This window comes from Ambystoma mexicanum, chromosome 4q, assembly GCF_040938575.1.
Source record: "Ambystoma mexicanum isolate Mex_15411 chromosome 4q, UKY_AmexF1_1, whole genome shotgun sequence".
In the NCBI taxonomy this organism is placed as follows: domain Eukaryota; kingdom Metazoa; phylum Chordata; class Amphibia; order Caudata; family Ambystomatidae; genus Ambystoma; species Ambystoma mexicanum.
Window position 1 is genome coordinate 16,975,583 of NC_090928.1, and position 25,329 is coordinate 17,000,911.

At 46.8% G+C, this 25,329-nt stretch overlaps 1 protein-coding gene across 5 annotated transcripts in view; it reads left to right on the plus strand.

Annotated features, from left to right (window-relative positions):
- Positions 1 to 25,329, plus strand: part of VIT (vitrin) — a 2,362,557-nt gene that overhangs the window by 2,059,287 nt on the left and 277,941 nt on the right. For all 5 annotated transcript variants that reach the window (XM_069607358.1, XM_069607362.1, XM_069607360.1 and 2 more), the window contains one exon: positions 9,207 to 9,269. In XM_069607358.1, coding sequence (XP_069463459.1) covers positions 9,207 to 9,269 — 63 coding nt within the window. The remainder of the gene's footprint in view (positions 1 to 9,206; positions 9,270 to 25,329) is intronic.

A 25,329-nucleotide genomic window follows, 5' to 3' on the forward strand; every position in this document is an offset into this window, starting at 1 on the left:
TCCTGTGAGGGCGCCCCTGCGACAGGGGCCCAACAGAAGGCCAAGCACTGCGAGTCCATGGGCACCGGGAGCGCCGAAAGGTTGGGCTCCTCGGCTGCCAGGCAGGGTGCGACTTCCCCAGCACGATCAACCACGAGCCAGCGCTCTGGTTCGGGGAAGAGGAAGTCCGAGAACCCGGGTAAGCTTCTGGAGAGGCCCCAGTCGATCTCGAAGGGAGCCGAGGGGGAGCGAGGCAATGACCCTCCCCCCAAAGCGAAGGCCCAGGACGCACCTAAGGTGGTGAGGGCCTTGATCCACCCGGCAAAGGCCTCTATCGAGGTTGTCGCAGCGACCCTGGCGAAGCCTGCAGAGGCTACGCCAGTAAAGGAGGCCTCGGGGCCCAGAGTTTCCCTGCCTCCGCGGAGGGAATCCTCTTTCCAGACCATCGTTAAGACCCCCGTGAAGACCCTGGCGGAAAAAGAGGGGGGGGGCCAGTGGCCATTACAGACTCGTATTCAGCCTCCGAGGAGGATCCGGTGGAAGCCGTGAAAGGCCTCAACGAGAGGTTCGTAGGCCTCAAAGAGTGGTTCGAGAAGGTTCGATCCAGGGGACGGTTCCCGCTGATGTGATTGAAGATAGCGACGACGAGGGCCCAGTGGAGCAGCCATCCTGTCCGTCGCAGCCATTACCCAAGCCCCAGGATAGCTCGGCCACCATTTTGTTGGCGATTCAATCCTTATGTACTGAGAGAAGGACGAGGTTACCACGGTCCCCGACGGAGGATCCAGAACCTGGCCCGTCGGGAAGCCCTCCGAACAAGCGGAGGAGAGTCCACCCCGCTCTGCCCTTCGTGCCCGCGAGGCCTGTGGACCCCTCATCCCCCTCGCCGGACCCTCGGAAGGATACGGTGACGGATACGGCGACGGGGACAGACGACGGTGGCGATGACACAACAGACATCCTGTCATCACCCCCCCTCGGGCCTCTCCGCCCGACGAAATTGGCTCTTTTCATGCCATGATAGCCAGGGTATCCGAGCTCTTCCAGCTCTGCCCTGAGGAACAGAAAAGGGAAGGTTTTCTTTACCAACGACGAGAGGCCAAGAGAAAGACGGTCCTCACGGTGCCGTTGCTCGACGACATCTGGGACGAGGGGCTGGCTATCCTCAAGAACCCTTCCATGACACCCACCAAGAGGGACAGGTACGAGAAGCAGTACCGGGTCCCCGATGCCGCCCCCTTGTGCCTCAGGGCCCAGCCCACGCCAGACTCTGTCGTCTCGGCAGCAGCCAAGAAGAAAGCAGCAGGTGCAGCGGCTTCAACTTCCACTTCCCCGCCGGACAGCAAGGGCAAGAAGTTGGACTCCATGGGACGACGACGATTAAGGCGGCCAATGCCTTAGTGATTGTGGCCCGTTACGACCGGGAGCTTTGGTTCAAGATAGCTCCTCTGCTAGACTTCCTTCCGGACGACAAGAGGGCGGAGGCCCTACAGATTCTCCAGGAAGGAGAGGTGGCGCCGGATCACACCATATTGGTGGCAACAGACATTGCTGATACCGGATTTCGCCAACTGAGCAACGGGGTTTGCCTCCGACGACGAGGATGGCTCAAGGCGACGGACTTTCGCCCGGACGTCCAGACCGGAGTGTTGGACATGCCGTTCGACGGCAACAACCTGTTTGGAAAGACGGTGGATGAGTCCCTCCAGGCCATCAAGACAGACACGGAAACAGCCCGTGCCGTAGGAGTCCTTCAGCAACGGCGGCCCTTTCGGGACTCTGGAGGCAGACAGGGAGCCTCCCAGGGATCCAGCGGCGGCTCTTCTACTTACCGTCCCAGGAGGCCTACAGAGGCCGCGGCAAGCAAGAAGGGTCTCGCCGCCATCGGCAAGGGGGGCAAGGCCTCTTCCAAGCAGGACTGAACGGGCCGTAGCGTTGGGCCCCCACCAAAGCACCCTGGTGGGAGGCCGGCTGACGAAGTTCATCAGCGTGTGGGAGTCCATCTCCACCGACCGTTGGGTGCTGGACACCCTGGCCCGCGGACACTCTCTGGAATTTCAAAAGAAGTGTCCTTGCATTCCTCCCGTGGCCAGGAAGGAGAATCACGTCCCTCAACTGCTGTTGGAGGTAAGGGCGATGCTCAAGAAGGGTGCCATCGAGCTCGTCCCCAAGAGGCTCCGGGGCTCTGGAGTATACTCAAGATACTTCCTCATCAGAAAGAAGACAGACGGTTGGCGCCCCATCCTGGTCCTGCGTCGGTTGAACAGGTACATCAAGGCACAGAAATTCAGGATGGTCACCCTCCAGCACGTGCTGGGACAGCTGGAGGAAGGCGATTTCCTATCGTCACTGGACCTGGAGGATGCTTACTTCCACATCCCCATTCTAAAAGGACACAGAAAGTTCCTCAGATTCGTAGTCCAGGGGCGTCAGTACCAATTCAGAGCCCTGCCGTTCTGATTAAAGTCAGCACCCAGGGTGTTCACCAAGTGCCTCGTACCTGTGGTGGCGCGGCTGCGCCTGCAAGGGATCCACGTCTACCCCTACCTGGACGACTGGCTAATCCGTGCAAGGTCAAGAGAACTCGCCGTCAAACACACAGCGAGGACAGTCCACCTGCTCACGGAGCTGGGATTTGCCATCAACTACCCCAAATCCCATCTGGTCCCGTCGCAGGTGGCACTGTTTCTGGGAGCGAAGCTCGATACAGTGAAGCGACTGGCATCTCCGTCGGAAGAGAGGACGAAGGCCATTTTGGGCAAAGTGCAGCACCTGTTAGCCACGGATGTGGCCAGAGTGAATTCCATCAAGTCCCTCCTCGGGATGATGTCCTCATGCATCTACCTTGTGAACCTTTGCAGACTTCGGATGCGTCTGCTACAAGAGTTCCTCGACGCCCGCTGGATTCAAGAGGTGGGCAGCTTCGAAGACAGGATCCCGCTCGACGAGGAGTTCCATCGGGCAATTCTATGGTGGGGCGCCCGGGCGCACCTCGCGGCAGGCATGGACTTTCAGGCCCCGGCGTATCAGGAGACGGTAACGACGGACGCTTCCAAGGAGGGATGGGGGGCCCACACCGGAGATCTCCACGCAAGAGGTCTCTGGCTCCCGGAGGAGAGGTCTCTTCACATCAACATCCTGGAGCTACGAGCTGTGTTCTAGGCGCTCAAATCGTTCCTTCCGTCCCTCAAGGACAAAGTGGTGAGGATCTTCACCGACAACACCACCACGATGTTCTACATCCGGAAGCAGGGAGGCACCAGATCCCCAGCCCTATCCAAGGAAGCCCAGGATCTGTGGCACTGGGCCGTCGCCCAGGGGATGTTTCTGGTTCCCTTCCACCTGGCAGAAATAAAAAACACCATCGCCGACTCACTCAGCAGGGAGCTGCGCTCATGCCATGAGTGGGAACTACGCCAGGACCAGGTGGATCGGCTCTTTCAACGGTGGGGCAAACCCCAGATCGACCTGTTCGCGACGGCGATGAACTCCAAGTGCCAGAGGTTCGCCAGCAGGTTCGCACAACCGAGGAGCATGGGCGCTGCTTTCTCGTTCCTTTGGGACGGCCTGTTCCTGTACGCGTTCCCTCCGTTGCCGTTGCTGCTCCGTCTCATCAACCAGCTCAAGAGGTCCAGGTGCAGGATGATCCTCGTCGCACCGGCGTGGCCGAGACAGATCTGGTTCCCGGACCTTCTGGACTTGTCAGCGTCCCCACCTATCAAGCTGGCGACGGATGCGGATCTTCTCTCCAGAGAAGGAGGCGCCATTCTCCATCATGACCCAGAGTCGCTGAACTTGCAGGCTTGGCTCCTGCAGCACTAGAGTTTGGAGGATACGATATCCCGGCTGACTGCAGAGAGGTTCTTGCAAAAGCCAGGGTGTCCTCAACTCTCAAATGCAATGGACATAGTGGAAGAGGTTCTCGGTCTGGTGCCGTGCACAGAAGATTAACCCTCTATGGATTACGGCCCCTCAAGTATTGCCGTACCTACTGTTGCTGGCCAAAGCTGAACTGACTCACGTCTCCATCAAGATACATCTGGCTGCCATTTCCCGATCAGAACTACAGGACGGGCGTCCTTGTGGTCTCATCGCCTGGTGAAGGAATTTATGAAGGGACTATTCCGATCGTTCCCGCCGGTGAAGGCCCCTGCCCCGGCGTGGGAGCTCAACGTGGTGCTGACCAGGCTCATGGGGGCCCCATTCGAGCCTATGCACTCGGCGCCGTTGAAGTTCCTGTCGTGGAAGACGGCATTCCTTGTGGCCATCACCTCCGCACGACGAGCTGGAGTGATCCAGGCCCTATCTTGCAAGCTTCCATACTTGACCTTTCACGACACAAGGGTGGTTCTGAGGACGCACCCCTCCTTTATGCCCAAGGTGCCATCGGACTTCCACCTCAACGAGCCCTTGGTGTTACCAGTTTTCTTCCCGCCGGCTGAGAGGACTTTGCACTCGCTGGATGTGGCTAGAGCGCTGAAGTTCTACGTGGACCGCACGAAGAGTTTTCGGAAGACATCACAGCTGTTTGTGAACTTTGGACCTGTGAATCAAGGGAAGGCTCTCTTGAAGGCTTCCATTTCCAGATGGCTCTCCGGCTGCATCATGCACTGTCACCGGTTGGCAAACCGACCGCTGCCCGGCCGTCCGAGAGCCCATTCGACCAGAGCGATCGCTGCTACCACAGCGTTCCTATCTGGTGTGCCCCTGCTGCACATCTGCAGGGCTGCTACGTGGAGGTCGATGCACAACTTCACAAGATTCTACTGCGTCGATAGGGACGCCAGGGAGGAGTCCAGGGTCGGCCAAGCAGTGCTGCGTAACCTGTTCGCTTAAGGTGAGCCTGGTGAGGAGGTAAGAGATGCTTAATGTTGAGTTGTTGTATTGCTTAATGTTGAGCCTGTTGCCACCTCCCGTGGTTGTGCATGTGTATACTGCTATGTATTCTTATATTCATGAGCATGTGAAGCCATGCCAGACCCCATGCTGGAGAAGGAACAAGTTACTTACCTGTAACTGTTGTTCTCCAGCATGGGTCTTGCATGGATTCACATGTGAACCCTCCCTCCTTCCCCTCTGCGGCTCTTCACTTGGTCATACTGCCACTTTACGTGATACCAAATCTGAGGATGGCTGCCAGGGGAGGGGCTTAGGTAGAGGGCAGTCATTGGCTGTGGTCAGTATGACGCAGAGACCAGTGATTGGTTATTACTACGAAAGACAGATCAGAAACAAAACTGATATTGATTTTTTCTTTACCAAGGATTCCCGGCCTGACGACGGGGAATATTCATGAACATGTGAATCCATGCCAGACCCATGCTGAAGAACATCAGTTACAGGTAAGTAACTTGTTCCTTCTCACCTTGCTCCACCACCAGAGTGGCAGGGGTCACTGATCGCAAAAAGGGAGGCATTCCTGCTTCAACTAGTTTCAATTCCTTGCTAAAATAGGCTAAGAATCTATGGTGGATTCCATGCTTCTGATTAAGAACTGCAGGAGCAAACCAATTATTTTAATGACAGTACAACATAAATCCCTTCTTGTAATCTGGCAGGGCCAATGCAGGGGCTTCAGCTAGTAATCCTTGATCTTAACAAAAGCCTTTTCGACTTCAGGTGTCTATTGCAGTGGTTCGACCATGTTCAGTCGAGTGTAATTCTGGAGTGGGTTGATTATATCTGAAAACCCTGATATCCACTGCTAGCAGCAGCCAAAGCCACCAATAAATGCCCATATCTAGATGATTGTCTGAGGTTCCGGTATATTATACATAACCTCCTTTCGAGAACTGGATATCAGCCGGTATCCTTTCATGATATTATGTACTCCAGGGGAACACAACTGTAGCCACATATAATGGGCGAGCAACCGTTTTGGGGGTTCATCCACCTGTTTCAATTGTCATTTGCCCATTTTTCTTTCCCCAATTAATTTTGCTTTCACCAGTCACTTGCCCCGTTAGCCAGGCCCCCCACCTCCTTTCATACTTTGACACCACCCTTTTTGCGGTCCTGAGATGAAACTGTTTATATTTAACAACCAGGCACACCACAGAGTGATCCAGACAAGGATAAGGACTCTCACCCTTTTCTCATTCACCTTTCCCTGTTTAATTCAGTGCTTCAACCTTTTCCCCAAACTAATACCCAAATGCTACACCAGAATAAATCCCAGACCTTGACATTTCGCCAAGTTGATCTCTGGATAAAAGATAGATAAAATCACAATAATAAAACAGGCAAAACAACGTACAACACTGCATATCCTGCCCAAAATGTTCATCGCATTTCTGCATAACACTTAAAAACATCCCTTCCTGTGTTGTCCATTCCCCATTCCCAATCGTGACCCTCTGTTCCCCGGGAGACCCGCATACACTCTCACCAGCCTTGATATCTTCCTCCGGAAGCCCCCTTTGGAGATCTGTAAGTAGGTCTTGAGCGCTGTGAGGGTGTCTGGAAGGAGGTCCTTGGGAGTCAGAGTTCTGCAGCGTTACACGACAGGATCCGAGTCGCGGGCGCCATCTATCAACGCAAAAATCAAAATACTCAGCATTCTTACAGAAAATGGACAAAGCAAGACATTTATTCACAAAGTTTGCAAACTGAATAAACAGACAGCATTCCATTGGCCCACCCCCCAATGTAACCCAACCTGCCTCCAACTCACCTTCCCCTTAAATCCCTGCATGGTCTGGTCCCTTTCCTTATACGTCACTTCCGCTTGACCTTTCCCACTCCCATGACATCACAATTATTCCTATTGTTAATAACATTAGTCTGTCCTTGGTTTCCATCTGGATCTCTCTCCTCATGTGGTCTTCTTCATCTGGGTTGATCACTCTGGTCTGACGATACCTGGTATCCATCTCCTTGGAAATGGGTGTTGGGACACCACCCCTAGTCGTGTTTCTGCCAATGAATATGAGCTCATTGTCTTGTTTAGTCTAATCTGGCTGGATCGAAGATAGAGGCCCAAGTGGCATTCACCCAATGCCCCTATAGCTTCTCTAAGCCCTATCTCAGCAGTCCTCTGTGCATGCTTGGTCAGAGGAGCTCCCGGGGCAGGGACAAGTACTACAAAAGCTAGTAGGTGGCTTTTCCCTATCCAATGTCCGCTAGGATTTAAAGAAGAACAATAAGCACCTGAACTCATTCACATGACAAATTACACTTCAGGTATTCAAATATTCCCCAGACGCCTCCCATATTCTCATTTACCTTCCTACCTTTTCATTGCCTTCATGCACCATCATAGTGAATATCACAAAAAAATCATATCCCCACACCCTTGGTTGTTCTCGACGTTCACACTACTGATAAGAATAATCTGTTACTCACATTGTTTGTAGTATGTAATTCATCTCCTTGTCCATTTCCTGCTTCATGAATGTATATAGAAATCCAAAAAAGGTATTGATGGAATAAAACATTTCTATAAATTATAATTGTTATTTTATAAGGTACCAGAGAACAGTTTCTAAGCACAAGACCGGGATTCGAACCTGTGTTGCTATGCGTTGTCTTGTTTACAAGACAAATGCTTTTGCCCCTAAGCTATCCTCCCGGCCTAAAACCTACATCATAAAGGTGTTTCATAAAAGGATGCTGAATACAAAATTAGTTATCTTTTATGAAGTTTTAAAATCACTGGGCCTCATTAGGACCCTGGCGGTGACGGTATGAATGGTGCCGGTAAGGCACGGGCACCGGTCATACCGTCCCACCGCATTACGAGTTCTGCTCGCGGGTTCCTGACAACCCGCTAGGTCTTACCTGGTGGGCTGTGCGGCTCCCACGAGCAGAACTCGTGACTGCACTGGCACTGTTATAAACGGTGCTGGTGCAACCATGCTCCCCACCCCCATTCTGCCCTATGGTGCTGAATGGGGATTGGGGCACCGGCATTACCGCCACCAGCGAATGTGCAATTACCGGCCCATTCAACACGTAATGGGCCGGTTATTACCCAATCGTGGGTGGCGTGGCAGGTAGCGAGCATGGCGGTAGCCGTGTGTGCCATACAGGCACGGCTACCGCCATGCTCGTAATGAGGCCCAATGTCTTACATAATATTCTGGAATGTTAAATATCTGGAATGTATAATGTTTAGTTTAATAGTTGATGACAGTGTAAAACATTTTTCTTTTTTTGTCAAATGTAAACTTTTAATTAAAAAGTTAAGTGGGGGGATTCTAGTCTCAACCGTACCCAGTGGAGGAATCGGGCAGTACCAATGAAATATGATCAATAAGAATGGTAAACAAATATTCCACACAACCAACTGGCTAAAAGGTACATGTGAAATAACAGGATGCACTGTTAAAAAACAGTTCAACGCTTCAGTGTGAGCATGCTCTCAATCCACAGGCAAACCTTTTCTGCAGGCATTTGAGGACATTCTCAGGACTGACTTTGGTCATTTCTACACTAAAAATCAAGAAATAGACTCCCTAATTCAGCGATGGCTAATATTGTTTGGGAGTGTTATCACGATTATGATGGCTAGCACAGAGAGGGCATGTCAAGGTGAGATAATATAGTAGGAAAGTAAAACTTGATTTTGATATTTGTCAACATATTCAATGACTGATTCCTGTATCTGAATACTCATTGCTGCTGTTTATATTTGATGGCTTGGTGACACAGCCACTAAGTGCCAACTGTTGCTTACATGGTAATGGACTTGGGAGATAGACCGTACTAAGTTTAATTTCAAACATTCTGTGTATAGTGTGTAGCCTTGTACGCATAAAATATTGCATTGCATAAGGAAGCACACAATGCAGAATGTGGTGGATTGCATGCCTACTGCATAGACAGGAATCAGGGCATGCCTTTGCAGTAGAATGGGAGAAGGTGCACTGTAGCCATTCATTCATTTTTTAACTTTAGACAACAACTTAACCATTCCTTGCCAATTATGTAAGTACCTGAGCATTTGATGACAATCAGTGGAAATTATGTGAGTGAAACCTGGCAATAATACACGTACCAGATCATTTTATGGCAATAGCTGTTATATAATAGGAATACCTTTCATGCGACATGAACACCACACCAAACGATGATAGTCCCTGGGTATGCCGTATGATGACAAAAGCTGGCAATAAAGGCCAGGCATTTTCCTATCTAATGTATATTCAAAATTTCAAATGTTTGGCTTTGTCAATATGTGTTAGTAAATGTAAGCTAAATATGTCATTTTGCATTGAATCTTTCAGCAATCAACCACCAAGATGAATACAATTCAAAAACACTGGCAGCAGCTCCTCAAGGAGATCTAAGTGAGTAAACAACAACATTATCATATAGGTCGATTGTGTTCTTTTGAATTATGTCATATTGTTTACTACATTGAAGTTACAATGTTGTAGACCTTCTTTTCGACATTTGCTGCTTCAATGATTTTGTCATTGAATCGCTTGAGAGACAAACGACAAACATGAAAAAGACTTTCATAGGTTTGTTGATTTTTAATTAAGCGTCTGCGAACATATTCAGCCAAATGGCAACTCACCTAATTTCCTTATTTTTCGGTCAAACTAAACTTTCCTGTATGGCCTTTACAGTTTGGGTAAAGTGTTTTAGTTGAAGTAATGTACAAAATGTAAATAGTATCTTTTTGTGACTACTAGCATAACATATGCACACTTTACCTGTCTTGCTAGTGACTAGAGAAAACTGATGAGAAAATCCCAGAATTCTTTGGAGGCAGGCAGGAAATTGCATTCAGTGGTTGTAACTGACTGTCCCATCTTTATGTGGTGTGACAAAATACAGGGTAGCAAATAGAAAATAATGTAATTATTTGGAGGCAAGCGATTACACTCAGTGGATGTAACTGAGTGTGCCGCTTTTTGATGATGCAATAGTATACTACTAGCAATGAAAATGTTTTAAAATTGTTTGGGGTCAAGCAATTACATTCAGTTGCGGTAACTGAGTGTGCCAACATTTTGTGTTGTGACAGAATTCTGTTAGCAAAAAGAAAGTCATAGAATTGCATGCATTCAGGAAATTACTCTCAGTATCTTAGAGTGCCATCTTTTCGTGAGGAGACAGATTACTGGCCCAGAAGAGAAAGAATTGTTTGGGGGCAGATCATTATGCACACTGGGAGTAACTGAGTGTGCTATATTTTTGTTTATAAGGGTGCGGGTGCATCCTACATGCTGTGCTCGCGGGTGCCTTTCATTCCGCCAGGTTAGACCTGGTGCTATGAAAGGCACCCGCAAGCACAACTCGGAGTTTGCCGGTACCGTTGTATCCAGACCGGCAATCTCGTAATGAGGCCCGTTGTCCAGGATCACACATTGGTTAAGAGTTGAACCTGGGATTTGAACCCAGTATGCAATTTCTGTACTTTATCACTTTGTTTCCCATCTCTTATAGAGCAATGTGCAATTATTTGCCCACATTTGACTTTCATCAACTGATGTAATCAGATGTTTTCGACCTGACTTGGAAAGTACTCGAATCACATTACCCAACATGACAATTTTAAAAACACAACACCATACCTATATGTATTGCAAAGCAGGAATTGTTGTGGCTTCATTGTCTCTATCATCAAGGAAAGTATAGAATTAGTAGAATACTAATTAATATGAGATTAAATGATTTCATCTGAGTTTTTCCTTTGTATTGTCAAGCTTTAAATAACACAATACACAGATGTGTCGATTATTTTTGATATGCCTTTCAAATTGCACAAAAAGAAACAATTTTATGTGTCAAACAGGTGGACCTGTAAATATTCTCGGCAGCGGCCTGTGCCATTTGGTCCACACTCTTCTGTCTAGGACCATTTCTATTCAAATGGCCTGCATAAAAAGAAAGGTCAGGTAATGAGCTAAATAATGCAACCAGCATGCAAGAAGGCAAGCCTTTTCATGAAACTCTGTAAAGTACTTTCACACCAGGGTAAGGGCGCTCAGCCATTCAGGTGGCTGTAACAGCTGGCTAGAAGACTCTGTGTACCACCCACTTGCTCCACCCACCTGAGGCCCTTACCCGGGTGGTGTTGTCTTGATTGTGGAGAGGCAACAGAGAGCCTCTCCATGTTGCCTCCCCATGTCCCCACCCTCACTGCGGTTCCCAAAATAACCCTTGCCCATTCCCTATCCCATCTCTCCCTTCCCCCCACTTTCCTGTTCGACCAGAACTTTATGCTCTAGTCCTAGCACTCCTCACGCCTGTGGCCATTGTAGAAATGGAAAAGGGACTATGTCCCTTTGCCTTAGACAGCAGCCATCTTGTTTTGTTCTTATGGGAGATTGGGCTTGTGCAATATTCACGCAGCCTAACTCTTGTAAGAAACTGAATAAATAACACATTTGCACCCCAGATGAACACCAGGGTGCAAACGGCTATAAACCCCTCGTTGGGAGGCGAACATGGCTAACAGTTCACAGCCCAACCGAGGCCCTTGCTTTGCTCGGCTTGCGTAGGCCATGTCTGCCTCAGACGAGGGGTCATTGCAATAATACAGTGATATTAAATAATTTTCCAGGATCACTGTGCTACCTAGTCACCTTTCTCAACTAACACTTTACGGTCATCATTGGGGGTTACTTCCCAAGTGTTACAACCACTGTATGGAGGAATCGAGTACAAGACCTTTATCATATTGAGGCTATGTTATTTTTTTTAGCTACGGCTATCTGGTGCAGGGAAGGTGTTTTGAAGCACAGCCGGTGTTATTACTATCACCAAAGTATACATGACAACAGGTTTACTAAATTCAGTCATAGGAAAGGCTAAGTCAGTCTTGCTGATGTTTGGTATTGTGATCTGGCATGTAAACACAGGTCACTGTAACCGATGATTAGCACACTGATCTATCTTCTGAAACATTAAAGCTCACAGTTTTATGATTACAACTTTAGATATTGCCCTTGAGCAATATACTCTCCACAGAAAGGTGAGAATGCTACATAAGCAGTGCCATGGTGAACGCACAAACTATTTATACCAGAGTGAACACAAAAAGAATTACAGGACTAATTGATCACAGTAGAATGTACTTCCAATGCCAGTCAGGCAGTTGGATTTGAGCCTCAGCAGCGCACCACAAAATATGTTGCCTTTTTTATGTTTTATGAACAATGCGCACTAACATCTTTCTGGGGGCCCAGGACATGTGCACCGTTTGCCCTCTCTGCTGCCGCCTCGGGTTACTCCATCTGTTGTTATTCAGCTATGTCTTTCATGGATCCAGTCTTGTAATTATAAAATCATTCTCGATTTTCCTACAATTTTCTCATTAATGCCAGCACCACCACTCCATTGTGGGATGTCATAGTATGCAATGGATGTTGAAATAGCTTTAATTGACTTTGCTAATATCAACCATAAGGTGCTTTCCGTTTTGTCCTAATCCAAGCCTGTGTCTAAGTGCTGTCTAACTACATTCGGACAGTTGAGGGTGGAGGAGGCTGGATTTTCAGAGATGCTAAAAGTACGTGGTCAGTGTATGGCAGAGGATTGCTAGAGCCTGCGATACCTTGGGGAAGCATGGGTAGGAGCTTGTACACCTGCTCTGCTTACAGCCCTAAGTAAACTTTGTCCAGCAAAGCTGCAGTGAAGCATGGCTAAGTGCAGTTGGACAGTGGAGGGCTCACTAATACTTCAATAAGTAGTTATTGACGTTGGTTGGAGGACTCTAAATTTGCATGCCATACCTTAATCTTCTCATTTATAAATGTAAACATAATTTAAATATAAAGGTCAGACCTCTATTTTCTCTCAAGCACATTTGATTCAGGCTGATTACACCTTATATTGACTTTGTTGACATCCTGGATCACTTTGGACATTAAGTGGCAGTAGTGATAGTGGAATAAATAGCCTTTGACCACCAATGTTTCTTCATCCCTGTTCCTACGCGTTGAGCCATCAAAGTCAATTTGTATTATTTTTATTGACAAAGCTTATGCAGTTGTTCATCATTTCATAGGATTCATATTTACCTGCTGAGCGACCTCTGCGTTGCCACTTTGTAACCCCACTGTGTGTTATACATCGATCTATCCCTGATCCCAGGAAAGAAAGCAACCCAGGAGGGCACCTGTCCAAGGAATTGATCACAAACCCAAATCCAAGACCAAAACGACAAAAACAAGCCACCATAATCCTTCGAGAGACAGGTCCTACAGGGAGACTTCCACCCCCGGGAACCCTGAAACACTGCACAGCTCAACACCCAATCATCAAGACCAAAACACAAAATACAGCCACAAGACAGGACCATGGAGAGAAACAAGCCTCCACAGTCCCACAGTCAGGTAGATGTCACTGTGTCACAGCACACTGACTTAACTCGGTACCAGGAAAGTAACCAACTCAGGAGAGCCAACGCCCTTTGAATATATCACATACCCAAATCCAAAACAGAGTTACAATCCTATAACCACAGCGAGGCAGATGCCACTGTGTGTCACAGCACACCGATTTAAACCCGAGACAAGGAAAGTAACCAACCCAAGAGGGCACACGCCCCTGTAATATATCACAAATATATCACAACCCTGAATCCAAAATGGAAGCACCACCCTACAACCACAGCGAGGCAGATGCCACTGCATGTTGCAGCAAATTGACCTGGAATACATCACATACCCGAATCAAAAACAGAGGCACAACCCTACAACCACAATAATGCAGACACCACCGTGTATCGCAGCACATCGATTTAACACCTGAGACCAGGAAAGTAAGCAACCCCAGAGGGAACCTGCCCCTGGAAAATATTACAAATATATCACAAACCCAAATCCAAAATTGAGGCACAACCCTACAACCACAGCACAGCACAGCAGACATCAGTGTATGTTGCAGCACATTGAACTATAAGTCAGTCAAACAAACGTACACGAATGCATTATTAAAAAGACAGAATATAGTAAAATGTGTACTATCTAAAAGTATTAAACTGCAGATTATTCTAAAATACAATTAACAATTCATTTGTCTATGATCTCAGTGCAACACATTATTTAAGAATATCATATAAACAGGGTGGATATAAATAACAAATTTAGAATCAAGTATGCTGAAAATCAGATTGTGAGAATCAATTCTGTTATTGTGACTGCGTCAAAGGGGAAACAAGCAGTCAGTGATGGGTGGAGATAAAGAGGGTAATTAACTTCATGGAGTAGCAGCTAATTACCACTCCACCCCTGTAGTTACCTTCCATTTTCCGGGGGAATAATATTGTTCCTGAGATGAGACCTTAGCTCTCAGCCCCACAGAAATTGTCCATATGCAGTAAGTACTGCCCTGTTCCTGTTATAGCTTAAATTGCCTGTGTGGGAGTATCTTCATTGTTCACCATGTTTTGGAGCGTGATTTGTTTCATGGCCCTCATTCTTTGTAACCATGCCCTCTGTGTGTGACGCACCATTGTAAAAACAAGATTAGGCTGCATAGACTGTCTTAGAAATTGCATTGCTTTATCTATGCCGCTGATCCCTGCATTCCTCAAAACGGGTTTCAAATAAGAGCATCTCAAATTTACTGTCATGGGACAGATTAACAAATAGTTTATCATAGTTTCCCTTGCTGCCCCACACATAGGGCACACCCCCGACCCTGCGTCAGACCACGATTGTATAAAATATGTTTTTTTCAGTATCCCTAACCTCAGTCATAAATAAATAGATTGTTCATAAAGGGGGGCAGTTTTATCTGGGTTAGTATTAAACCCAGTCATCCTGAGCGTGAGGCCCAGTTTCAGAGGTGCTGCTTTCGCTTCTAGCTGCTCTTTTGCTTTCAGTTTTGCATTTGTTTTTTGCGGTCCTCCAGACTATCCCATAAGCCTTCTACTCCTAAATCAAAAAGAGAATTCTTCACATGTGTGGCCCATTATAAGCTTTTACCCCCTTCCAATGACCTTATGTGGATCAGAGCATCTCAATATGTCTCTAGGCCCATCGTTTTCCAGAGTCTTTCCCAAAATAGGGTGGGCTTAAGAGGAACCAGATCTCTGATCGGGGTAGAGATAGCCCAGTGCTGAAGGTGTACTATTGGAGATAAGGACACTTCTTTTCTAAAACATGTGTTCTATCATGTACCGTTTCCCTGAATTGACATAACCCCATACCTCTGAGCCATAGGTGGATGAGGGCAATGTCTGCTTCTTGTATAGGTACAGTACCAGTGAAATCGCACCACTACCATGTTTGATGAAAAATAATTGTATAGCCCGACTGTACATCCACAGAGTGATGCTTGACTTGCCCTGTCCCCCCTCCTGACTCTTGAAACCTAATGCACAGGTAATCAAAATGTTTGACCAGCTCCAGTTTCATATTGTTCGCTTCGATTGATAGAGGATTATGTTTTGAAAATTGTGGTTTAAAAACCATGACTTTGGTTTTCTCTGTGTTTAGGTCGAGATATAGCTCTTTACTTTTGGTCATAAAGTCTTCCAATGTCTTTTTTAGGCCTTGAGGACTGGTGGTCAAGATGACAGTGTCATCAGCATAAAATAATGCTGGATATCGCTCGGCCCCCATCTTTGGCCAATCTTGAAAGTCCCTAACTACTTTGTCTGTGATCTCCTAGATGTATATGCAGATGAGCAGGGATGCCAAAATGCACCCGTCTCACACCCTTGATAACAAAAAAGGGTTCCCTCTGCTCGCACGCTATCACTGATCTCAGTAAAGAAATCAACAGAGGAAGGCAACCGCCCCTGGAATATATCAAAACCCGACTCCAAGACCCAAGCTATCTGCACCAAAAACATGCTATGAAACAAGAAGGACATAGAACCAAGAATGGAAAACATAAAGAGGAATGAAATCACACAACTGTGGAATGGAGTCCACCTACAAGAACTTGCAACACTTCAAAATCCCCACCAGCCAGAACTGATGGAACTCAATAAAGCAAATTGCAAACGGGAAAACCAAGGGAAAAATCATTACCACGAAATTGGACAAAAACACATACCGATGACTAATCCAAATCTACAAATTGGCAGTCCTGAAAGCAAAAAAAGCACAGTGCACTACAAGAATCGACAACAACCCCATACAAAAAAAAACTATAAAAAAAAGGAAATCAAAAATCCAACCTTGTGCAAAAAAATGCGTCATACCATCACAATCCCTATGTGACAAAATCACAACCCACCTATGAACAAAAATAGAAGCTATTCAACAGACCATCGACGCAAGCCACCCCACAAAAACAAAACTTCAGAACCACTAGAAACCAGTGCGTCACCAACTACCACAACACTCGATTGTTTCAAACCCATAAGTCAAAAACCTTCAACAAACTAATAAAAGATACCAACCTCCTCCCCTGGGCATCTTCAAAAATTTCCTCAACCACAGAACGCCAGCATCATACTTCTGACTACTAATGAACCTATCTTTAAACACGGGAATAGTACCCAGACTTTTCAAATCAGCATACATCAAGCTACTCCTAAAAAATGAAACAGGAAATGCAGAAGATTACACCAACCAAAGACTTATATCGAATCTACCCTACCCTGCAAAAATACTTGTCAACCACATCTACAAAATACTACTCAACCATGTGGAAAGCAACAGAATATTCAACCACTCCAAAGTCAGCTTGAGACCCATGAGAGGAACAGAATCAGCACTTCTATCCAGATGGGACGTCCTACAAATAAACACAGACAACAGGACTCGTCGGATATCAGCCTCCTTCGATACAATCAGATACCCAACACTAATCTAGAGAATGGAGGAATGTGGCATAAAAATTTCCAATCTACAGTGACTGAAATATTTTCTCCCCAACTAAACAGACAGAACGCACTAACAGACATATACATCTGACAGTAAACAAAAACAATCACATGCAGCGTACCACAAGGATCAAGCCTCTCCCAAATCCTCTTCAACATCTACATGTCTCCCCTAATGAAACTCATTCAAACCAATGGACTGACAGCCTACAACTATGCAGCTGATAGCCAACTCATCTTCAAGATAACCTCAACCCAAGACCAAAACAACATTCTCAACAAATGCCTCACAGACCTATGCACCTGGATGACAAACAAAAACCTCAAACTAAACCCCATCAAAACAGAAATAATGATCTCCCCCCAGAAGACAGTGCAACACATTCACACCTGAGCTGACCACTGTCCATGGCAACACAACCGGAGACATCATCAGTGATAAAAAAAACTAGGAATAATCATGGTCATGGACCTGAGACTCTCAATAGAACCACAAGTCAACAAAATAGCAAAGAAATGCATCTACCTCCTGCAACTAATTAGAGGGATACTCCCCTACCTCACCTTGCACACAGAACCCTCATAATCATATTCTTGGTATTATTGAGACTAGACTACGCAAACTGCTCTACCTTATAATGCCAGAAAGTCTAAAAAAAAACTCCAACGCATCCAAAACACTGCAGCAAGACTACCCCTGAGACTAAGCAGAAAAGACCACATCACACCAGGTCTGAGAAGCCTAACCTGGATACCAGTAAAAAATGCATTAACTTTAACGCCCTCTGCATCACCCACAAATCACTACACGGACAAGGAGCCACATTTCTCCAAACCCAAATCAACCGCTACCAACCAGTAAGAAGCCTAAGGTCGAGCAACAATGTCCAAATCTAAATAAAACACTACGAGAAAAGGAAATTCAGAGGAACCCCATTCTCCTGTCTGTTCTATGTAACTCAGTACTCGGGACTAAAGGAAATAAGAATGACGGACAATCACCTCACTTTCAGAAAATGATTGAAAACCTGGCTATTCAACTCGCAGAGACAAGCATTACAACGGGCACCCCAACAAATCATACTCTGGACCCAAAGTAAACATAGGACAATACGAATTGAAGAAACAACAATAAAACAACCACATACCCTGAGCCAAAGCCTATTAACCTACTAACCACTGCCATTGCTCTCTTTCCTGTCCCGCATACCTTCCATGTACTACACACGCCCAAAAGGGCCAGCGATACTCCACACAAAAACACACAAGCAACACACCCACCGCTAACAATGCCACAAGAGCAAGCAGTTGCAAACAGCAAATGACTGAGATACTGGACATTACCACTCCGGACCTTACAAGTCCAGGGCACCCAACAAACCACACTCAGAAAGCTAACATGTACAGATGCCAAATTCCCCTGGTTGTGCAAACATGAACAGAAGAACACAACGTCTATCCTATCCCTCTTCCCTCACTAGCCAACCCCACCCACTTTCTTACAGAGCCACTTGAGTGCCTGGAGAGCATGCAAATGGCAGGGGTTTGCGTTATAAATAAACAGAACATAACTTTGTCTAAATATTCTTTTCGGCGGTGTCTGCTGGCAAGGAACTTTTGTGCTCTTGAAACATAGTAAAGATGTTTTATCCCTAAGCATAAGATTGAGTGGGTGAGTTAGATTTTGTGGGATGTGCAATAATATTGCAATTTGTTCAATGGTCGTATGGTTGTATGTTTAATTACTTATTACATTTACATGTTTTAATGTGTTTTTTTTTAAATATATTTTATTATTTTCAAGTACAGAAATACAACTGATAACGTTCCCCCACTCCCTCCGCCCTCTGCCCTCCCACCCGGGAAGCTCTTCTGAGTGTCTGTTTTTGCCTGGGAATGTCTAGGAACTGAAGATGTCCGATATTCTAATGTTGTGCGGACACCATTGCTCCGTGTAGTCTGATTGCAGGTAGTCCAAAACCTCTCCCCATTCTTTTGTGAAAGCCTCTTTTGATCCCTGTATGGTGTGTGTGAGCTTTTCCATGGTCAATTGTGACCATACCTTTTGTAGCCATGCATACAGCTGTGGTGGTTCTTGTTTCTTCCAGTTTTGAGCTATAATCGCCCATGCAGCTATGAGTAGGCCCATGAAGCTTCTCCATTGTGCTTTTTTGAATTTCTTGGCCGTCTGATCTTTCATTCCGCAAAGCCGAACCCTTTCCCCTAGTAGATCCACGTCTGGAAAGATCTATGTAATTTCTGACTTTACTTCTGACCAGAAGCCTTTGATCCCCCGGCAGTCCCACCAGATGTGCTTCCATGTGCCCACCTCTGTGCATCCTCTCCAGCATGTGTTAGTTGTTCGAGGGTACATGGAGTGTAACCTCTCCGGCGTAAAGTGACATTGGGTGATGATTTTTAGCCACATTTCTCTTTTTTGGACTGATCAGGTCATTTTTGGAATGGTGTTCCAGAGGTCCCCCCATTGCTGTTTGTGGATATCCTCCCCCAGTGTCTTTGTCCACTTGACCATGTAGGCCCATTTGACTTCTTCTTCTTGGGTGTTGATGAAGCTATATAGAGAGGATACTAGCTTTCTTGACCCCGAGTTGGAAATTAGATATTTTTCAAATGGGGTGAGGTCTCTTGTGGCCTCGCGTTGACATCTGGAGTCGCAAGCCAATGCCTGAGCTGTTCATATTTGAACCTGTCTGACTCTTTTAGATTTAGTAGTGTTTTACACTCTTTAAATGTAGTTAATTCTTCATCCTGAAACATTTCTCGTATTTTTGTGCATCCTGCGGCTTCCCATTTCTCATAGGATCCCTTTCCATTCCCGGAGGGAATTGGGGGTTCCGGCAAATAGGTGTGAATGGGCCTAGCACCGTGGTCATGGTACACCTCCGTGTTTGTTCATCCCAGGCCTCTAGGGTGGTTTTCATGATTTCACTAATGCGGAGATTAGGATGCCTGTGCTGTTTTGATTTCCATAGGGTTTCCTCCAAGGGGGATCTTGTGTCACCCACCCTTGTTATTTTCACTGAATCGGTGACCTCGCCATTAATGGCTATTCTGATTGTTGAGGAGTTGTAATTAGCTTTTACCATATTTATATACTGTTCCCCAAATCCCATGCATTTTAGTGTTTTGAAAAGTATTGACCATTCTACCCGGTCAAAAGCCTTTTCAGCGTCTAATGAGTGGAGGGCTGCCGGGGTGTGTGTAATACCTGTTTTTTCCACTAGATGTAATATTCTTCTCAAATTATCGTGTGTTTGTCTCCCTGGGATAAAACCTGATTGGTCGGTGTTTATTAAGTTGGGCAGTAGTGGGGACAGCCTAGTTGCCAGAATTTTAGTATATATCTTGGCGTCCAAGTTAATTAGAGCTATGGGGCGGTAGGAGCTTGGGAGGGATGGGTCTTTCGTTGCTTTATGGAATACCAACACTTTTGCTTCGTTCATTGACTGGGTCACATTTCCGCTTTCTTTGAAGGAGTTTAAGAGTCTCGTCATGACAGGGATGAGCAGGTCTGCATATTTTTTGTAGAATTGGGCTGTGAAGCCGTCTGGGCCGGGTGCTTTGTTATTTGGAAGTCCAGCTATTGCCTTCTTTACTTCTTCTTCGCTCATCAGGTTTTCTAATGCTTTTCTATCTTCTTCTGGGATTTTAGGGATGGGGAGAGATTGTAGGTATGTGTCTTGGTCATTTTCGTTTGGGTGATCTGTTGCATATAGTTTTTGATACAATTCTTGAAAGGCCTTTCCAATGTCCTGGGTTCGTGTTTGGGATTCACCTTGTGCGTCTCGAATGCTCGTGATGGTCGTTGCTTTTTGTTTTTCTCAAAGCTTTCTCGCTAGATATCTGTCCACCTTGTTGGCTTTTATATAGAGGCGTTGTTTAAGGTATTGGAGAGATTTCTCTGCTTCTTTGGTACGCAGCATTTCCAATTGCCCTTGGACATGTCTAAGGGCCTTCTTGAGGCTTCTGGAGGGATGGGATAGTACATTTTCTTGTGTGTCCATTATCTTTTTTTCGAGTTCTTTTTCCCAGGAGCGTCTCTGGGTTTCTTAGGTGGCCTTCAGTGCTATGATGTGTCCACGGATTACCGCTTTGAATGCCTCCCAGACGGTGCCTAATGGGACATCTCCAGTGTCATTTTGTACAAAATATTCTACAAGCTTCCAGCGCCAAAGCCCACCCCCCTTCCCTGGCGTCGTCAAATCCAGCCACAGCGGGGCATGATCTGACAGTGAAATTGCGACTGCTTCCATTCCTTGAATTTTGCCCATGAGGCCCACCGATACCCAGAAATAGTTTATTCTTGACATTGTGTTATATACATGTGAGAAGAATATGTAGCCCTTCTGTTGGCCCTTTAGTTCCCTCCACACATCACAAAGTGCCAACTGGGCCATTTTATGCTTGAGGTGTTTGGAGGGTGCACCCTGGCTAATGGGACCCCCTGTGCTCCTATCTGTTTGAGGATGCCATGCTATGTTTAGGTCTTCCCCCTAAAATCGCTTTGCCCTTTGCAAAGCCCTCGAGCTTCTCCAATGCGTCTCGAAGGAAGCCATCTTGACCTGTGTTGGGCGCATATATTGTAGCTAGGGTTAGGCAGCATCCCTCAAGTTTGACGTTAATAAATGCGAGCCTCCCCTCCCTATCCGTTAGCCTGTCTATTAGGGCTACGTCCGTGCCCTCTTTTATTGCTATCAGCACACCTGCCCTTTTATCATTGGCATTTGCTTGCGCCCATATTTTGTACCCCCTGAGATGTACCTTCTGTTTGTCCTGAGCTTTTATATGAGTTTCTTGGAGTAGGAGAATGTTCGCCTTTTCCTTCCTCATTAAGGTCTCCACCTTCTTCCTCTTCACCAGGGAGTTCAGGCCCCTTATATTATATGTTAGGATTCTAAGTTTCCCCATTTTGAAGTGAGTCGTAGTGGATTATTCTGATTCCCAGAGATATATGCTCCTTTCTTCTTCCGGAGTATCCCCTCCCCCCATTCCGCCCTGTCCCCCAACTCCCCCCCCAACTTTAAACCTTGAAACAAATAACATCCTGAGGAGGGCCCGGGTACCTAGGGTTGCTAGGGCGTTGAGCCTATCGCTCCCGGCCCTCAATGAACTCGGTATAACCGTTGCGGGGGTTCCTAAATCCCGCATTTCCTCAGTCTATTCTGAGTGTTAGATCCCCGGTCTCCTCGCCGGGCCGCCGATTTGTAAATTCGGCATGTATTCTTGTATCAGCGTTTCTCTACCAGTTTTGCTTCTTCTTTTGTCGTACATCTTCCCAGCCTCTCGGCCTTTTGTGGTATCCTCCGTTTGATTTGTTGGCCTGACTTTCCGCCCCTTCTGTATGTATGTCCATTATGTGAAGGCCTTCGTCGCATGTGGTCACTCTTCTTTGTTTGCCTTCCTAGGAGAACAGGAGGCCGAACGGGAATGTCCACTTGTATCGAATTTCCTTCGCCACTAGTTCCTTGATTAGTGGTGCCATATCTCTTCTTTTCTGTAAAGTCACTGAGGCCAGGTCTTGGTAAAGATGGATATCCACCCCATTCATCCTTATGTGGTCCAATTGTCTGGCCCTTTTTAAGATCTGTTCTTTTTGTGGGTATAAGGAAAGGGCTGCTAGGACATCTCTTGGTCTTTCCCCTGGCGTCCCTGTTCTTTTCGGGCCCACTCTGTGAACCCCGTCGATCCCTATGACAGCTGTTTCTTGCTCCTCCAGAATGTCTCGTAACACTTCCTGGACCGCACTTTTGAGGTCTTTATCGAGTACCGTCCCTGCCATGTTCTTTATTCAGATGTTTGATCTACGGGACCGATTTTCTAGGTCTTCGCACTGGATCTCTAGGTTGTGGGTCAACTGCACCAGGTGTTCCTGAGTCTCGCTATATTGCCATGTTTCATCTCCTAGGTTTTGGACGATTCTCTCTATTGTATCTGTCCTCTCTTCTAATTTGGCTACATCCAACCTTACTTCTTGGACTGCCTGCTTCATTTCATTTCTCATTGTGGTGAATTGGTCCTGGACCGTGGTCATGAACTTCTTCTGTAACTCCACGAACCATGAGTGCATATCATCTCTTGAAGGAGAAGATTGAGATGAGTTGGGGTGGTTGCGGTCTCCTGGGGGGTCTTCCTGTGCCCTTCCTCTAGTATGAACCTGGGGTTCTGCCGACCACCTTTGGACCAAGTTTGCGTCTTGCTTAGATGATTGTAGGTTCGGGATTGCATTGCCCCCCTTCCCCTTTGTTTTAGACATTTCTTCCCTGGGGTTGCTTCTCCACCAGGAAAGGGGGGGGGGTGGAGGCGCCATGTGTTTCCTCCCAGGAGCTCCTTCTGGTTATTTCCCATATAGACCGCCCCTTAGTTCGGGGGGGGTAGTTGTTTTGCTGTGTGGAGGGGGGTGCTTGCTGTAATGCCCCCCCCCGGCAATGTGAGGTCGCCTTTGGGTGTTCTGGGTGGTTGTCGCCTGTCACCCCGTCTGCCCCGTTGATGGCTTGTTTTATGGGGGGGTACTCCTTAAATCCCCTTCTGCCCCTCCCCCACTCTTCGCGGGGATGGGCTGTGTGGGGCCCGAAGGAGGGGATTCGTGCTCCGTGTGTGGCCTTCTGGGGCTAATTGCCTGCAAAGATCGATTGCCGGTGGGGGGGCGCTCACCGTAGCGCCTCCGGGCGACTGATGGCGTGCGTAGAGTCAGACCCCGGCGCTCTACTCTCCTCATCGCCGGGCCTCGCCTGAATTCTTCGATTCCCCCACCCCTCGTCAGTTCGTCTCTCCAGAGGGATGGCCTTAGGGGGAGGCGCGCACCGCCGCTCAGAGCGAAGGCTCCAGGCCACACGGTTGTGCAGCCCCTGGAGCTCCGCTATGCTGTGGGGGCTGCCGCGGCCCCGGGCGTCCTCCAGCGGGTTCCCTGTCTTCCGCGAGCGCCAACAGTGCGCTCCGAGGGGGGAGGTGCGGCCGCGTCTCCTCTTCCTCGATCCGCTGCTTATCCAGCACACTGCAGCTGCTCGGTCGGCGCACGCTTGCCGGGTGTGTCGGGTGCCGGGCTTGTGAAGCGGGTGAGTTTTTGAAAGCGAGATTACTTGTTTTTGTCTTCTTTATTGTGGTTCTTGCCGCGGCCTGGGTGGAGAGAGACCTAAACACGTCTCTCTGTCCCGGCGGCCATCTTGAATTCCGTTTTAATATGTTTTTGATTAGTCAAATGTGGTGTTTGATGTTTTTGCATTTTATTATATTTTGTTAGTTCAAATAATATTGTACTTTGATCATTGCACATTGCATAAGGTGTAGTGTACCGTTTAGTATTATGGGAACCACCATACCAAATGTAACATCAGGTAAAGAGTTTAGAAAGACTCACCTGGTGCTTTTTATAAAGAATCACCAGAATTCGCTGGATACTAATTTAAGGGAAGTGTCTAGTAAAGTAGAGAAAAGTATTCTCAGCATAGGGTGATCCCTGAAAAGTATTTACAGACTGTGGGTCTTCGCACTGTGAGTGAAGATAAGTCAATAAAGAAAAACAGTTGGGGAAAAAGCTATGGGAGCATTTGATTCATTGCATACATCGGCACCTCACCTACCGCCATATCAACTCCCCCTCCACCCACAGAGTTGTCAACACTTGGGGAACCCAAGCTTAGGCAACTCTGGGTGGAGTTTCATTATTGGAATGTGCACTGAGGCCTAAACTTCTGCCAAACCTGGTGGACCTTGAAACTATGAATCAGCGAGACAATAGTCCCCTAAATGAAGATGACCCTAAGGGAAGTGTATTAAAGGGAGCATAGTGCCCCTTATTGGGAAATAGATTGGGGGCTGTCTGCCTTTTAGGTTGCATGTGGACCTTTTGCAAGGAAGTGAAATCTGATGTTTGAAACCAGGAGGGGAAAGTTTTATACAATCATTTTTTGGTTTCATGACTATTATTGATAAGCCTGACCTTCAGCTGTAACATTCAACATTCAAAAGGCCCAGTGGGTTCTCCACCACAATAAATGGCATACAAATTTGTGGCAACATTTACAGATAAACCACAATTAAGCAAGTTACCGCCCACGTGTCTGCATAATTGAGTTCCAAATATTCTTCATACCAATAGATTTAAATAATATTATAAGAAATTATACAGAAGGGGTTTTTTACGGGCTATCTCCAACCCAAACTGCTTTAGAGCTACCACCGAAGACTACTCCTCTAGTCTGGGTTTTTGTTAAATGTTGACCCCGTTGACATTAAAACAGAGGAGACTGCAACCTTGATATATTTATTGTTTGCTTGTTAGGCGCTTATACAGGAAGTGTCCATAGTAAAACATGGAGGGGACAAGGGGATGTGGAACAATTAAACAATTAAAACAAATTAAATACATAAAGAAATATTAAATACAGTGGGTGGAAGGTCGTACCTACTATGCCTTATGAGTGTTCAGAACTGTAAGATTAATTAGCGGGTTTTGGGAACACAGAGCACAGCACCACTGCAAAGGATCAATGTATAGCATGTTTTTTTATACAGCACCACTACATGGGTTTGGTCCATTGCTATGATGCAATTGTTTCAAGCTATGTGTTGCCAGTGCAACCTATGGACAT